The sequence below is a fragment of the Pelecanus crispus genome, chromosome 11 (assembly GCF_030463565.1).
Source record: "Pelecanus crispus isolate bPelCri1 chromosome 11, bPelCri1.pri, whole genome shotgun sequence".
In the NCBI taxonomy this organism is placed as follows: Eukaryota; Metazoa; Chordata; class Aves; order Pelecaniformes; family Pelecanidae; genus Pelecanus; species Pelecanus crispus.
This window is the reverse complement of record NC_134653.1, coordinates 2,139,007-2,153,740: the sequence shown is the minus strand read 5'-3', so window position 1 is coordinate 2,153,740 and position 14,734 is coordinate 2,139,007. Positions and strand designations below refer to the sequence as shown.

Below are 14,734 nucleotides of genomic sequence, written 5' to 3'. Positions count from 1 at the left end.
GCGCGGCCCCTCCCCGCCGGTGCGGTGCGGGGCGGATCGCGCTGCGTGGGGCGGGGTGACGCGGGGGGACACCCCCGCACGGCCGCGGTGCGTGGGGGGCTTCCCTCCTGCCCCCCCCCCACGGCGCAAGGCAGGATGGCTGACCCCCCACCCCCCCCGTGGGGGTGACCCCCCACCACCACCACCCCCGTGGGGTGAAGCCCCCCCCCCCCCCGCGCTTCACCGTGGACCCCCACGCCCCCGCTTGCGGGGCCCCCACGGCTCGCCCTGGCACCCACCCAGCACCCGGGATCACCAGGCCGGAGGCGCGGGGGAGCCCGGCCAGGAGGAAGGCTTTGGGGGGGGGAGGGGGGGGGGCACCCCACCCCGGCACCCCGAAACCGCAGCCTGGCCCCTCGCCACGGCCCCGCCTGCAGAACCAGCTGCTTCTGCCGCCGGCGTGCCGAAACGGGAGGGATGAGGCTCTCCCGGCCCTGGGAGGGTCGGAGGGTGCCGGTCCCACCGGTGCTGGGAATATCGGTGACACAGGATGGTGCGGGTGGGTGCTGGGTGCAGGATAGAATCATGGAATGGTTTAGGTTGGAGAAGACCTTTAAGATCACCCAGTCCAACCATTAACCTACACTACCAAGTCCACCACTAAACCAATTAAGGGGAGAGGAATAATTAATTTCATGTTTCCTGGTTTGCTGGCTGGATTATTTATAATGAAGTAAAAGCTGGGAATCGCTAAGGTTGGAGAGGATCTCCAAGATCACCAGTCCAACCATCACCCCAACCCCACCATGCCCACTAAACCATGTCCCCAAGTGCCACCTCTGCCCGTCTGTTGAACCCCCCCAGGGATGGGGACTCCCCCACCTCTCTGGGCAGCCTGTTCCAATGCTTGACCGCCCTTTCCGTAAAGAAATTTTTCCCAATATCCAACCTAAACCTCCCCTGACGCAGCTTAAGCCCATTTCCTCTCATCCTATCGCTGGTTCCCTGGGAGAAGAGCCCAACACCCCCTCCCTGCCCCCTCCTGCCAGGAGCTGCAGAGCGATCAGGTCTCCCCTCAGCCTCCTCTTCTCCAGGCTGAACACCCCCAGCTCCCCCAGCCGCTCCCCACCAGCCCTGTGCTCCAGATGCCACTTGTGAAGGAGGGAACAGCGTTTGCAAGCGCCGAACGTGCTCCGTTCTTTCAGAAAGAACACACAGTTGTGACAAGACCTTGAATAAAGCCCCAGAGGATCCCAAAACGCCACCCGCTTCCCCCCCCAGGATGAGGTAGAAAGCCTCTTCCAGGCGGTTGACTTGAATCGCTAGTACAAAAAAAAAAATAATAAATAAAATTGTGAGATAAAGGAATCCCCTTCTTGCAGGCCACCGCACCCATGCTCGGTTTACAGCTGTTATTTATTCGCTCGTTCGTCAAACAGCCATCAGTACAGTCATGCTCCGCCGTAGCAGCGCAGCGTTCACGTTAAGGAGGCAGCAAAGTTTTTAGGTACCACTTTTCTTTCTGAACTACAGAAAATATACCTTTTTAAAGCAAATAAAGACACGGCGCTACATCAAACCCCGCTCATAGGCTGCCACTCAGCGTGTTGGTTGGAAGAGCAGGCCAGAGCTGCGCCGGTGACAGCCAGGCGGCTGGCGACTCCATCGTGGCACCACTTACCAACGTGCACTGGGGAGAGGGGGAGAAACTGGAACCAAAATCGTTTGAATCTTTTGTTAGCTTCAGCTGCAAAGCATTTGTCTGAAAATCTCTCGTACTTGAGCAGATCCGCAGCATGCAGCCGAGACCAAGACACAAGGAAGAAAAAATAATTAGGAGGAAGATGCACTGAAGACGCAGACACCAAGCGCGCAAGGCTGGGTCCCATCACCCTTCACTCACACCTCTGTTGTTTAAGGACACCGAGCTGGAGGATGCGAAGCGCAGGAGGGGCTGACCCGCTCGCTGAAAACCTGGATTCACTTTCCCCCAGTTTATCCCATTCATCCACTTTGACACGGTATTTCCCCCCTGTCAGGAAAAACAGCCCGAGGGGAAGTTCCCTCTCCGCAGTTTTCCAAGCTGGCTGCAGACCGGGGTCATACAGCACTAGTCCAAGAACACAGACGGCTTTGAAGCCCCACGGACCGACCGAGAAAAAGAAACCACGCTAAGGTGGTTCCTCAGGGGGTCTGAGACCCGAGCCCTGTTCAGTCTGGCAATACGTGGGCACCCATTTGTACCACCACCTCCGCGGCCCTTCTAGCAGAGAGGCCGGAGCAGGCAGAGGCTGCGGGGCGGGGGATCGACCCCAGCAGCATGCCGCAGCCGCTGCAAGTCGGGCCCGGGAGCTGGCGTCTCCCTGACCCAGCGCAGCTACCGCCCGCGCTCCCCAGAGCCGCTGCTCTCTCGCCGGGGAACAGCGCCCGGCATCGATGCTCGTTCGCCACGTTACTCACTGCAAGGTACAAAGCGGCTGCCCTGGCTATCGGCAGCGAGGCGGCTGTTGGAGGATCTCGTCGCTGTTAGACACCCGGTTAGTCGCTAGGGAAGTTCTCCTCGGGATTTTGAGCCAGCAGACAAATCCCTTCTTCGTTTGTGTGGTACTAACACAAGTAACATACAGATCACACTTACGAGCGGGAAGCAGGCACGTGCAAACAGGCTGACGTTAAGAGCGAAAGGGTAAAAGCAACAGCGCAATTAAGCCAGCGTGCTGCCTGGAAAAGTTACCACAGTCCACGACAGGGAACGTCAGAGAGAAGGGGGAAGCCGGACAGCCCCCGCGTGCCGTTCCCAGAGCCAGGCCACCCCGCGTGTTTCACAAACTAAGCCCCGAACTGGCGGTGGCAGGGCCGGTCTGTCACCGAGAACTGGTTTTAGTGGAGCCAGAAGCGACAGAAGTTTCAGCAGCAGCACGGAAGAGAAGTTCAAATCTTCAGCTGGCAAGGCAGTTACCGCATTTTGCCTCTGTTTTAAATGCAGACAGCTCGGGCCCCCAGTCCCACTGTCTGCATTCGCGTCAGGCTCCTCCAAAAATAACAGGAGCTTTTCCCTAGACCTGAAGGTTTGACCCTTCCCCACCCCCGGCTCTGAGCCACGTACCAACACTTGTAAAACGATCTGCGTGTGACACATGTGACAGTTTGCGAGCCAGCAATAGAAGGATAAATATTCTTCATCGTAATATAAATATGCTGTAGAACATCTCAACAAGGGCAAAGTGCTTTTTTTTTTTTTCCTTAATTAAAACAAAACAAAACCCTAAATACGACTGTCTCAACCACAACAGAAGGTTCAACTCCTAAAACACCTGAATAGTCTAAATTACACTTAAACTGACATTAAAGTGATCCAGGCAGAGTGCTCAGTCCTTCGGGACTCGGAAGTTATCCTTCTCTTTTCTGATGGCCCCCATTGTTCGGATGGGGTCGGTCTCCCCGGCGTGCTGCTGAACCGTCTTCTCCCTGCCAGGAGGGAAGACCAGGGACAGCAAATGCAAAGACTGCAAGATCAAATCTCGTCTATGAAGTCACTACTAGCACGTTTCGCCTGCATCAAGGGGAAACGTTGCACTTAAAGATCAAAGAGCCAGGGCTTTGGCACGGGCTTATCAGCTGCCTTGGTTTGAACGCTCATTGGCAAGAGGAAATTGCAAACGCTCTTGTGCCTTGAACAGCATCTTTTGCCGCGCCCGTCTGCCAAATTCTCCTTGATGATGGAACGTAATTACACAAGAAAGCTTGTTCTGTCTCCTGAGTCAGGGACTTCAGCGCTGGCAGACACGCTCACCACAACCCTTCAAATTTCACCGCAGCAAGCTTCTGCCAGGACAGCAAGCACATTCTACCGTACTTGCTCTTGGAAGGCAGAGGTTTTAAGGAGGGTCTTGAAGGCATCGCAACAGGAATGTGTGAGGCAGGAGAGTAATACCCGCTTACGGCTCTTTTTTTGGAGACCTCCTCCTTCCCACACCCCCCCTCCGAACACAAGGACCATTCCCACACCCACATCTCCTCCGTACCTCACTCGCATGAAGGGGTTGTACGTAAACTCTTCCGCAATGGTGGAGGGTATGGTTGGCTCGCCACTGTCATACTTTGCCTGTAACGAGGGCGAGATTTCTGCTTGATGAGGAATGTTTTGGCGAACAAGAAACGTCCTGTGTATTAACCACGCAGGGTTAGTGCTGCACCCAACTGCCTGCGCGAGCTCAGGCCAGGCCCTTCCCAGGGCCACGCAGACAGACAGACAGACAAGGACTGAGGTGCACAGGGAGAGACACAGCTGACCCTCCCAGACAGACGCAGACATCAGCCTGTAATTGTACCAGCAAGTTTCCAGGGAGGGTCATGTCTCCACCAGAGAGCAAACCATCTTCTCTGAGCCACGCACAAACCCTGTTCCCCAACACATCGCTCCTCTGGATGCAACACATAGAATCGCTTTAGGTTGGAAAAGACCTTTAAGATCATCCAGTCCAACCATTAACCTACACTACCAAGTCCACCACTAAACCAGTTAAGGGGAGAGTAGCAATTTCATGTTTCGTGGCTTGCTGGCTGGATTGTTTTTTAATGAAAGTAAAACTAGGAATCACTAAGGCTGGAAAGAATCTCTAAGATCATCACCCCAACCCCACCATGCCCACTAAACCATGTCCCCAAGTGCCACGTCTGCACGTTACTGCAGCTCCTGGCTCTGAGCTCCCTCCCCACAGCTTCTCTTTCTCCCCAACACTGTCCTCTCTCCTCTGCCTCCTCGGAGAGGCTCTGCCTCCATGACAGCACCCAGCAAGTCTAAGGAAAGGATGGACCAGCTTACCTTGGCCCAAGCAAGCTTTTCATGGATACTGACGTTATTGGGTTCAACGTGTCGAGCAAACTTGAGATTGTTGATCGTGTATTCGTGACCGCAGTAGACTCTCTAGGAAGAGGAAGGAAGAGTGACACTGGGTGACTCCGAAGGGACGAAGGTGGAGTGCCGGGTACCCTCAGCAATGTCATGGCACAGCAGGAACAACAGAGTCACCCCTCCAGGACACACAGCACTCTCCACTGAGGACACGCACAGGAGAAGCGCCAGGAGCTATCAGCCAGTACTATCTGCCAATTTAGCAGCGAGCCTGACGAAAGAGCCCAGGCGTCCCAGCTCTCCAGCCTTTGTTTTAAGAAGCAGCCCCTACTCTCTCCCCACAAAGTACAGAAGTATTTGGGGTGGGTATTTCCTCCCCAGAGGACTCCCGCTATTCAGCATCAAAGACAATTCCTGATGTAAGCGTTCATTCCTTCAACACATGAGAAATTCTCTCTTTGAACAACAGTATTATTAGGCAGACAGTTTCTTTGACGTCTGTAGTAGTTTCTGGCCCGTTAACCTACTAGCGCAAAAGGAGAGGTTCATACCGTTTTGGGGTCCAAGCTGCCCAAAATCTCAATCAGCGCCCTGTACATTTCCTCCGGGGTTCCCTCGAAGAATTTTCCACAACCGGCCACAAAGAGCGTGTCACCTGCAAGGGAGGCGTGACAGGGCATCAGGCCCAGCCAAGGTCCCTCACACCAAAACGTGCGCACACGGTGCCCGAGGGCTCGGTCCTGCCATCGCTGCCCTCGCTGCAGCTCAGCGGAAGGCACGGGGAGAGCTAGGCTACGCCGCTGCCCCACGCGGGCTCAGCGCCACGTAAACCCACGTGGCAAACGCAACTTCTAACGCGGGAAACCCCACAGCCTCGCCAGGCAAACCACGGCAGCGCTTCCCTACCTGCAGGCAGCCTGCTGTCCCCTCCTCTCCCTTCTAGAGTGGACAAGGGACACTTGCTCTTTGGGCTATGAAGTTGAACAAAGATGAGGCGCCTCTGCGTTTTCTCCCCAGTGCTCCCTAAAATCTTGCTTAAGCCGTTACTTCTTCCATGCAGCAGCTGGTGGAAGCGCTGGAGAACGCCCGTCAGGAGCGGGATGACGTGGCAGTCTGGGGACACTGGGCGCAGTCGCAGGGAAGGGGGAACCTTACTCTCCAAAACAGGATCCAGAACCTGGCTACCAGAGATGGAGCACCAGCCCTCTCTTACTCCCCTACTTTCTCTTCTCTCAGGTTTTTGGTTGTTTTTTTTTTAAACAGATATGAGTACAGATATATGGAAAAGCAACAGGTTTTGGAATCAAGCCACAGCTTGCCTGAGACAGTAAAACAACAGCTCTTGTTTCAAGGAAGAAAATGCTAGGTGTAGGACTCATCCAGGGCTCGCTCTTGATGTTGCTTGCAGGGTGCCCAGCAATGGTTTACAAACCCAGAGGGCTTTCACCATCTACAACTACACTTGGTAGCTCTTGGTAAGGGGGCAAGACGCGGACGTTGCCCAGCTGTGCTGGCAGCAAGGGCTGAATGCGCATCCAGAGTCAGGAGCACCCAGGCAGAGGGGTAGCTTATGTCTTTGCAACGCAGACTGCCGGCAATGCAACCTCCCAACTCCTCACCTGTAAAAACAGCAGGTGGCTCGGAGCTATTTGGCTTAGTCACATAATAACAGATGTGTCCAGAAGTGTGACACGGCGTACAGAGGCATTTCACATTAAGAGATCCCACCTGAGAAGAAGGCAGAAGACTAGAGCTTTAGCTACCGTTTGCTAGCATTTGTACGGTTAGAAAAGAATCGCGACTATTACAATGGTCTACCAGTCCTACAGGCAAATTCTCACATAGCTGGCCAGTAAACATCAGCTCTGCTCCTAGGAGAGTCCAGCAAGAGATTTTTTTTTTGTGGCAGGGGCTTGGAAGGGAGCTGTTTCCTCCTAGCAGGTGTTGGGACAAAGAGAACTGGCAGATTCTTTCATTTACATGCAGAGTGACTCAGCGTCTGGTTGGCAGCAAGAGCAAACAGATCCAGAGCAACACAACATCCTGAACAAAGTTAATCAAGTGTAAAAAGCTCCAAACAAATACGAAGCTCAAGGGAAGAAGCGGACGACGCTCACGAAAAGGGAAGGATTAAACACATTCATGAGGCCAAGGGGATGTTTCCCCCCGCAGCCCTAATTTGCACACCTTCCCATGTATTTCTGTGCTCCCTTCTTCGCCGCCGCCCGCCCCAAAGGTGCACCGCAAGACTAGCAGTGACATCCATACCAGCCTGCACATTTCACAGCAGTTCATGTCATCTGCCAGCTCATCTGCAAACAAACAGCTAGGTTCCAACAAGGTTTGCTGCTCGAGCTCCGGAAAAGCAATGCAGGCACTGCTAGCACTGCTGGCCCACTTCCTCTTCACCCTCTATTTCAGCTGCCGTTCAGAGAGGACCGCTTGCGTTTGTTCGGTGCTAACGAGGCTCCAAGCAGAGCACAAGCCCTGTCCTTTCACACGTCGACCACCCCAGTTAAGGCAGCTGTCAAGGAGCACCCGGACACCCAGCACGCCCCAGGCAACGCAGGTGTCTGAGCTGTGCCAACGTTCTCATCAACGAAGTATCGCCGCCGGCCAAAACAAGACAGAGGGGTTACGGTTCATAGGGCTGGGAAAGGGTGAGTACTGTAGTTAAACTATCAACTACATCCGAGAGGTGTTAAAAGGTAAAAGAGCTGTGATCACAATATTAACTCAAGTTGGACCACACCGGTCCAGCTCTAAAGCTGTGACACAGACGGGAGATGCCCCCCACCGAGTCCTGCAGCTCGTTCCCTTTACCTTGAATGATGTAAGGTGGGACACTTTCTGCGTCAGTGCTCCAACTCTGCTGTCTCCCCCGTAGACGCGCAACCCCGTCTCCATCTTTACGAGCTTCTCATTTCCTCCAGCATGGTCCCTGGAAGGCCAGAAAAACGAATTTGGGCAAGGATGAAGACAAATCTGTTGTAACTCATATTGCAATGGTAACCTCCAGGCAATCATTTCCGATCAGCTATTCTCCCAGTATCTAACACTGCCCTCATCTCAAAGGATATGCTGCATCAACACGAGTGGAGATAATTTCTCCAGTAACCAGGACAGTGAGAGTGGGGAACAACCCCCCCACAAGTTCATACCTGGTTGGGAAACACCAGCCTTAGGGGCTCGCAGTCACCTCTCTGGTAACTAGGAGAGGGAGAGACTGGGATAACTGGGAGGTATGTAATTCAGTATCCCACTGTTCTGGTTTTGGCTAGGACAGAGTTAAATTTTCTTCCTAGTAGCAGGCATAGTGCTGTGTTTTGGATTTAGTAGGAGAAGAATGCTGATAACACGCTGATGTTTTTAGTTGTTGCTGAGTACTGCTAATGCCAGTCAAGGGCTTTTCAGCTTCCCATGCTCTGCCAGGGGCACAAGAAGCTGGGAGGGGGCACAGCCAGAAGAGTTGATCCAAACTGACCAAAGGGCTATTCCATACCATACGGCGTCATGGGCAGTATGGAAACTGGGGGGGGTTGGCCGGGGAGCAGCGATCGCTGCTCAGGAACTGGCTGGGCATCGGTCGGCGGGTGGTGAGCAATTGCATTGGGCATCACTTGCTCTGTATATTATTATTACTGTTGTTATTATTATATTGTTATTATTTACTACTACTATTTTACTTTATTTCAATTATTAAACTGTTCTTATCTCAACCCAGGAGTTTTCTCACTCTTAACTCTTCCGATTCTCTCCCCCATCCCACCGGGGCAGGGGGAGCGAGCGGCTGTGTGGTGCTGAGCTGCTGCTGGGGTTAAATCACGACACCCACAAGCCGCCGCGGAGCAGGCACCCAGATGTCCAAACAGCTCAGCATTTGCTCACGGTGCCGGTCCTGCCAGATCAGGGCTGGCTCTCTAGCCACAGAGGTGACTCAGGTTCAGCACTGCAAAACTGCTAAAGCAAAACATTCATCTTTACGTCCCCGGCAGAGTTAATCTGCAACCCAGGTAATCCTCCCACCGCTGCTGACTGCAAGCAGCACGCCTTACAGGCATGTCCTAGCACCTTGGCTTGGGTGTGCTCCCTCCTGCGCTCCACAGCTACCTTCACGCACATTTATTTCACTGGCCACCCGGGAGAAGTCAGCGTTTTAAAGGTTAAAGGAACTGACACTTGCAGTCTAGATGATGCATCTGCTCATAGCAAGCCCAAGGGAATGCTTCCTGAGCTCTGATCCTTCTCCTCACACCTGAGTTCCTGCTTAGAGAAGACCAACTTGATCCAGAAAAGCAACAATTCTTGACCGCTTGTGTTTACGCAGAGGGAGGAAGGATCCCACTACAGCAGATAGTTACCAGTGATGATGTGTGGTCAGGACAGTGGTCAGCTTCACGCCGTGCTTTTTGACTGCATCCAAAACCTGCAGGCACAGCAAGAGCATTACAACTCACATGAAACGACTTCACAGCTCACCCGGCGCCTGGCGTAACCCGGACACACCTGTTTCAAGGTTTGAGAGCCACACCAGCAACTTGGCAGAGAGCTCATCCCTCTCCAAGCCGTAGTTACAGATCGCGACACGAGCTCTCTGATCCAGCTAGCCACGACTAAGCCCTCAGCCCCATTTCCTCTATTCTGCACTACATCAAACTAAGGGCAAAAACCAAAACCAGGCCACTAACCCTTGAAGTCAGGGACAAGCTGCCTGAGCCCAGGCGCAGAGCGCCTTTGAAGCCTTGTCCGTACCTACGCGTGGCCAGTAATTCCTGCCTTTCCCCCACGCCTGAGTCAGCCTGTGACTAACGCTCTCGTGGATGTGGCAACCTGGAAGGATCTCCCAGAGCCGCGGCGGCGAGCACCCGGCTCACAAGGGCTGCACGCAGCATTACCTTCTGGGGCTGCACAGGATCTACTATCGCAGCCTCCTTCGTTTCCTCATCGATGAGGAGGTACATGTAGTTGTCTGTGAGGGCTGGGAGTAATTCCACCTTCATGTCGGCTTGCGTGACCGTCTTCGACTTCCTCCGCTCGTGCTCCGTGTGCAGGAAGACAGCTCGCAGCTGCGCTGCACCTGCAGACCCCAAAACCGCAGGGTTAAACCTCAGGTTAGCCCAGGGAGGGCAACAACTGGCCCAGAGCACAGCAAATCCCCCAGCCTACGGCCCCAGAGAAGGAAGGGTACGGACAGCCCAACCTGCCTTCTTCAGAGGAAGAGGAGAGAGGCCACCCCGGGACAGAGTGTTAGTGCCTGGCTGCGGCACCTTGCGCCCCACAGCCGCGCCGAAGAGGGACGGGACGCTGCTCCCAGAGAGGTGCTCATGCGGGCAAAGCGCCGTACCTCGATTGGAGAGATTTCAAGGGGCAGGAAAGCAGAGTGGAGAGGGAAGACCTGGGCAAAGATCAGCCCAGGACAGTGACTTTGCAAAAAAAGAGGAAAAAAAAAAAAAGCACAAAAGGCCGCGTTACGGCCAAAAGACAAAAAAAACGAGGCGGGGGGAAGGAAAAATACAGAAATACGCGCGCTGCTACAACAGAAGTATCTGCTTCGTTACTTGGGGAAATCGCAAGCTGCACGGTGCGGGGAGAGCAGAGGGGCTCTCTGCGCGGACGGCGAGGCTCCCTGCTCGGCCAGGTACCAGGCACGCGCTGCGGGCAGGTTTCCTGCTCCCACGCTACCTTGATGCAACAGCACTGCCTCCCTATTTGCTTTTGGTTAAACGTTTAAACAGATCGAAGAAGCAAAGCTAATTCCAGATACAAATAACCCGGGTCCCGCTGTTCAACTCGCAGTTACGCAGTTCTTAAAGAAACAACTGAGCCCTAAAAGGCTCTGCTATAAAAAAAAAAAAAAAAAAAAGGAAGGGAAACAAGGAGGACGAGGCCTTGCATTGCTGGGGCCCTGCACCTCAGGCACGCGTCCATACGCACGCAGGGAAGGAGGAGTCAGTCTCTGCAAGTCAGAAATCGGTTGCGCTAACGCCCGAGGCCCTGGCACACCGCTGAAGGTGCCCGCCTTGGTCTGAACCGCGCTGCCTCGGCCGCTGTTTCATTTTGCACCACTGACTCCGGCCCTAAGGCTCCCAACGCGCCGCGCTGGGCCACCTCCGCCAGCGCCAAAGGGAGGGGTTCACCGCGCTGGTAATCAACCTGCCCCACTCTCCCAAAACAGGCCAGGCCTGCCACCCCTGATAAGAGCCTGCTTCAGAGGGGAGAGGTCCCGCAGCCTGGCTGCAGCCGACACGGCCAGCGACGGGACCGACGGGGCTGCAAAATCCAGACCCGGGTTCTGCCCGGGGCACGCAGCTGCTGCAAGCCCAGAGCCACGGCTGCAGGAGCTGTAAGGCCCCGCCGGTACCACCGTCCTGCCCAGAGCTCCTTCCCCCTTCTACCTCCACCATCTCACTTGCTTATGAGGGAAGGGAGGTAAGGAGGGGAGACGGTAGTAAAATTAAACACGGTGCTGCAAAGAAAACCCCAAGGCACAATAGCGTAGGCATGCACTGGGTATTTAACGGTGAAGGCGTGTAGTATTGAGAAAAGCATCCATACCTGCCGAGTATTCCTCTGGAGCAGGAGAGTCCTTTCAAAAAAAGAACAGACAAAGAAAAAAAAACTCCCTTACTACTCCTTGATATGGGAAAAAAAAAAAAAATCAGTTGCTTTTTAACTGCTCCCTAACATGAAGTAGTTTTCTTTTGGTTGCTATCAGTCACAAGAGCTGCGTATACTGCACGTTTGTTTGCATGCTATATGCTAACCAGGGGGGGAAAAAACCAAAAAAAAACCAAAAGAAAACACAACCTCAACTTCAAGTCAAAGGAATTATTCACATACTTAAAATGCTTTCTGCCTATGAACGATTTCTAACCTTGGCCATGATCCCGAAGTCTCTTTGCACGTTTAATTCACAACCCTTGCAAAAACAAACAAGCAAGCTACCGCCACGTAAGGAAACATTTTCTAAAACGTAACTTAAAGGAAGGAATGAGAAAACACCCACAAAGTACAAAACTAATTCTGACTTCCCACCTGCAGCTAAGCTGCACCTTTCCAGCCCGCCTGCTCTGCGAGCAGAGCAGGAGCGGAGCAGAAGCGCTTTCGTGCGCGCCCGGCGCTGCTCTTCCAAGAAGGTCGTTCTCCGACCCGGCTCTGCTCCAGGAACCTCCCCAAGCGATCCATAACCCCTGCCCCGGCCCAGCGCTAACACCGAGCGTTCCAGCATCGCCGTAGCCCACGCAGGTCCGCTCCAAAATTAATGCCAAATGACTTCATCTTCGCTCGGTTTCGTAACGCGTCCCCTCCTGACTTCATGCCCGAAGCAGAGAGGACTGGGGAGAGCAGAACGCCAGCAGCTTTTGATTCACACGCTTCGGCTTTCTGGAAGGCTTCGTTAGCGCGGCTGGAGTCGCCAAGAGAAAAGGGTTTGCAGGCGGGAGGCGCTGATGTTATCGCATAAACGCGTACATGCTGGAGACTGAAGGCAAGCGCGCAGCAGCACGGTTTAACAGCAGGCTCCCTCAGGAAAGGGGTGCTTCATACATCTTCTCCACAGCATTTTGGTTTACTCTTTTTTTTTTTTTTTTTAACAGAAAAGAGTGGAAAATTCCTATTTCAAACATGGCTGTCACTCAAAAATGACCGCACATAGAGAAACATCCTCGCGTTGCCTCGTAAGAAGAAACAGTACGTTCACTTTCTACATACCCTACGCACGGACATTTTTTGGGTACCCAGGGGGTTTGTGGCTCCAGCAAGCTGGCTCCGCAAACCCCAGGTAACTCGGGCTCCCACCGGGCCTGCCCACCTGGCACACGCTGCCGGCGGAGCAAATCCTGCGTGGAAGGCGCAGCGCCCACCCCGCGACCTGCGGAACTCGGGAGCTGCTGGTTACTCGGTTTGACGTACTCGTTCCTAAGACAGCATCGGGGTTTCCCAGTCTGGCAGTTAATTCCAATGGATTCTCGCTCGTTAAGGCCGGGTCTTAAAATTGGAGCGATGCAAAAGGCCTCGAGTAAGACTTTTAGCAAGGCCTGTTGTGACAGGACAAGGAGTAATGGATTTAAACTAAAGAAGAATAGATTTAGACTAGATATAAGGAAGAAATTTTTTACACTGAGGGTGGTGAGGCACTGGCACAGGTTGCCCAGAGCGGTGGGAGATGCCCCATCCCTGGGAACATCCCAGGCCAGGTTGGACGGGGCTGTGAGCACCCTGCGCTGGTTAAAGCTGTCCCTGCTCGCTGCTGGATGATCCCTAAAGGTCCCTTCCAACCCGAACCATTCCATGATTCCATGATTCCCAGAGGCGCTGTGAAGCTGAAGCCTAAGCTCTAGTTCAAGGAGACGCTTTCAGAATTTAGGCCCTAAATTTAAAGTGCAGCGCTTAGCCAGTTTTAGGGTTTTTTTTTGCTTGCGTCGCCAGTACAGCTGGCCATCCATCAAACGCAGCTGAAACGCCAGGCCCCTCTCCCAAGCCCCCTCGCCGAGCAATAACCAGCGCTCTGGCTGCCCAAAAACTCCGCGAGAGCCTCCCCGGCCGGCTCAGGGATGCAAAAAGCCACCGAGAGCGCCGGGCTGCAGCCGAGCAGATGCCGACCCGCTGGGGCTGTGAGTCAGCTCAAACACCTCATAGAATCATAGAATCATCTAGGTTGGAAAAGACCTTTAAGATCATCCAGTCCAACCATTAACCTACACTACCAAGCCCACTCTAGACTAATCAAGGGTAGACCAGACTAAACCATATCCCGAAGTGCCACATCTACCCGTTTTTTAAACGCCTCCAGGGATGGTGACTCCACCACCTCTCTGGGCAGCCTGTTCCAATGCCTGACCACCCTTTCCGTAAAGAAATTTTTCCTAATTTCCAGTCTAAACCTCCCCTGGCGCAGCTTAAGCCCATTTCCTCTTGTCCTATCGCTAGCTACTTGGGAGAAGAGACCAACACCCACCTCACTACAACCTCCTTTCAGGTAGTTGTAGAGAGCGATAAGGTCTCCCCTCAGCCTCCTCTTTTCCAGGCTAAACAACCCCAGTTCCCTCAGCCGCTCCTCATAAGACTTGTTCTCCAGACCCTTCACCAGCTTCGTTGCCCGCCTCTGGACACGCTCCAGCACCTCAATGTCTTTCTTGTAGTGAGGGGCCCAAAACTGGACACAGTATTCCAGGTGCGGCCTCACCAGCGCTGAGTACAGGGGGACAATCACCTCCCTGCTCCTGCTGGCCACAGCATTCCTGGATACAAGCCAGGATGCTGTTGGCCTTCTTGGCCACCTGGGCACACTGCTGGCTCATGTTCAGCCGGCTATCTACCAACACCCCCAGGTCCTTTTCGGCCAGCCAGCTTTCCAGCCACTCCTCCCCAAGCCTGTAGCGCTGCATGGGGTTGTTGTGACCGAAGTGCAGGACCCGGCACTTGGCCTTGTTGAACCTCATACAGTTGGCCACGGCCCATCGATCCAGTCTGTCCAGGTCCCTCGGCGCACCCCGAGCCGGGAAGGGAGAGCAGAGAGCACCGTCCGAGCGCACAGCTCGCCGGGGACGCGCCCAACCCCGCACCAGCGCCGGGTGCCCGCAGCCGCCCCGCTCGCTGCGGGTACGGGGGGCACAGCCCGGCCCCGGTTGCAAAGCGGTGGGGGGGGGGCATCGCCCGCCCCCTCCGCCCCATCGCCGGCTGCAAGGAGGTCACGGCACAGCCCCCAGCCCCGCTGCAAGGGCACAGCCCCCCCCCCCCCCCCCCGCGGGTCCTACCGGGGTGCAGCCCCGGCGCCGGGCCAGCCGCGCCGCCCGCCCCACGTACCGGCTCGGAGCAGGGCCCCAGCTGCCAGGGCGGTGCCGAGGCCCCGCCAGCCCCCGCCGAGCATGGTGCGGCCGCCCCGCCCGGTGCCCAGGCCCG

General features: G+C 54.7%; 1 protein-coding gene across 8 annotated transcripts; it reads right to left on the bottom strand.

Moving 5' to 3' along the window:
- Positions 1–1,377: 1,377 nt before the first annotated feature.
- HAGH (hydroxyacylglutathione hydrolase) lies at positions 1,378–14,677 on the bottom strand. Of its 8 annotated transcripts, XM_075718501.1 has the most exons (10): positions 11,870–12,406; positions 9,730–9,911; positions 9,196–9,260; positions 7,658–7,775; positions 6,454–6,562; positions 5,386–5,489; positions 4,805–4,906; positions 4,005–4,084; positions 3,324–3,447; positions 1,378–1,688 (listed from the first exon to the last, which is right to left on the bottom strand). In XM_075718501.1, exons 1-9 carry the CDS (start codon positions 12,060–12,062, stop codon positions 3,348–3,350), a joined length of 1,053 nt encoding a protein of 350 aa, XP_075574616.1. In that variant the 5' UTR covers positions 12,063–12,406; the 3' UTR covers positions 1,378–1,688; positions 3,324–3,347. The 8 variants fall into 8 exon arrangements, with proteins under 8 accessions (XP_075574616.1, XP_075574617.1, XP_075574623.1 ...); XM_075718502.1 differs by lacking the exon at positions 11,870–12,406 and adding an exon at positions 14,639–14,677 and having other exon boundaries at positions 1,378–3,447; XM_075718508.1 differs by lacking the exon at positions 11,870–12,406 and adding an exon at positions 14,590–14,604 and having other exon boundaries at positions 1,378–3,447.
- Positions 14,678–14,734: the final 57 nt, after the last annotated feature.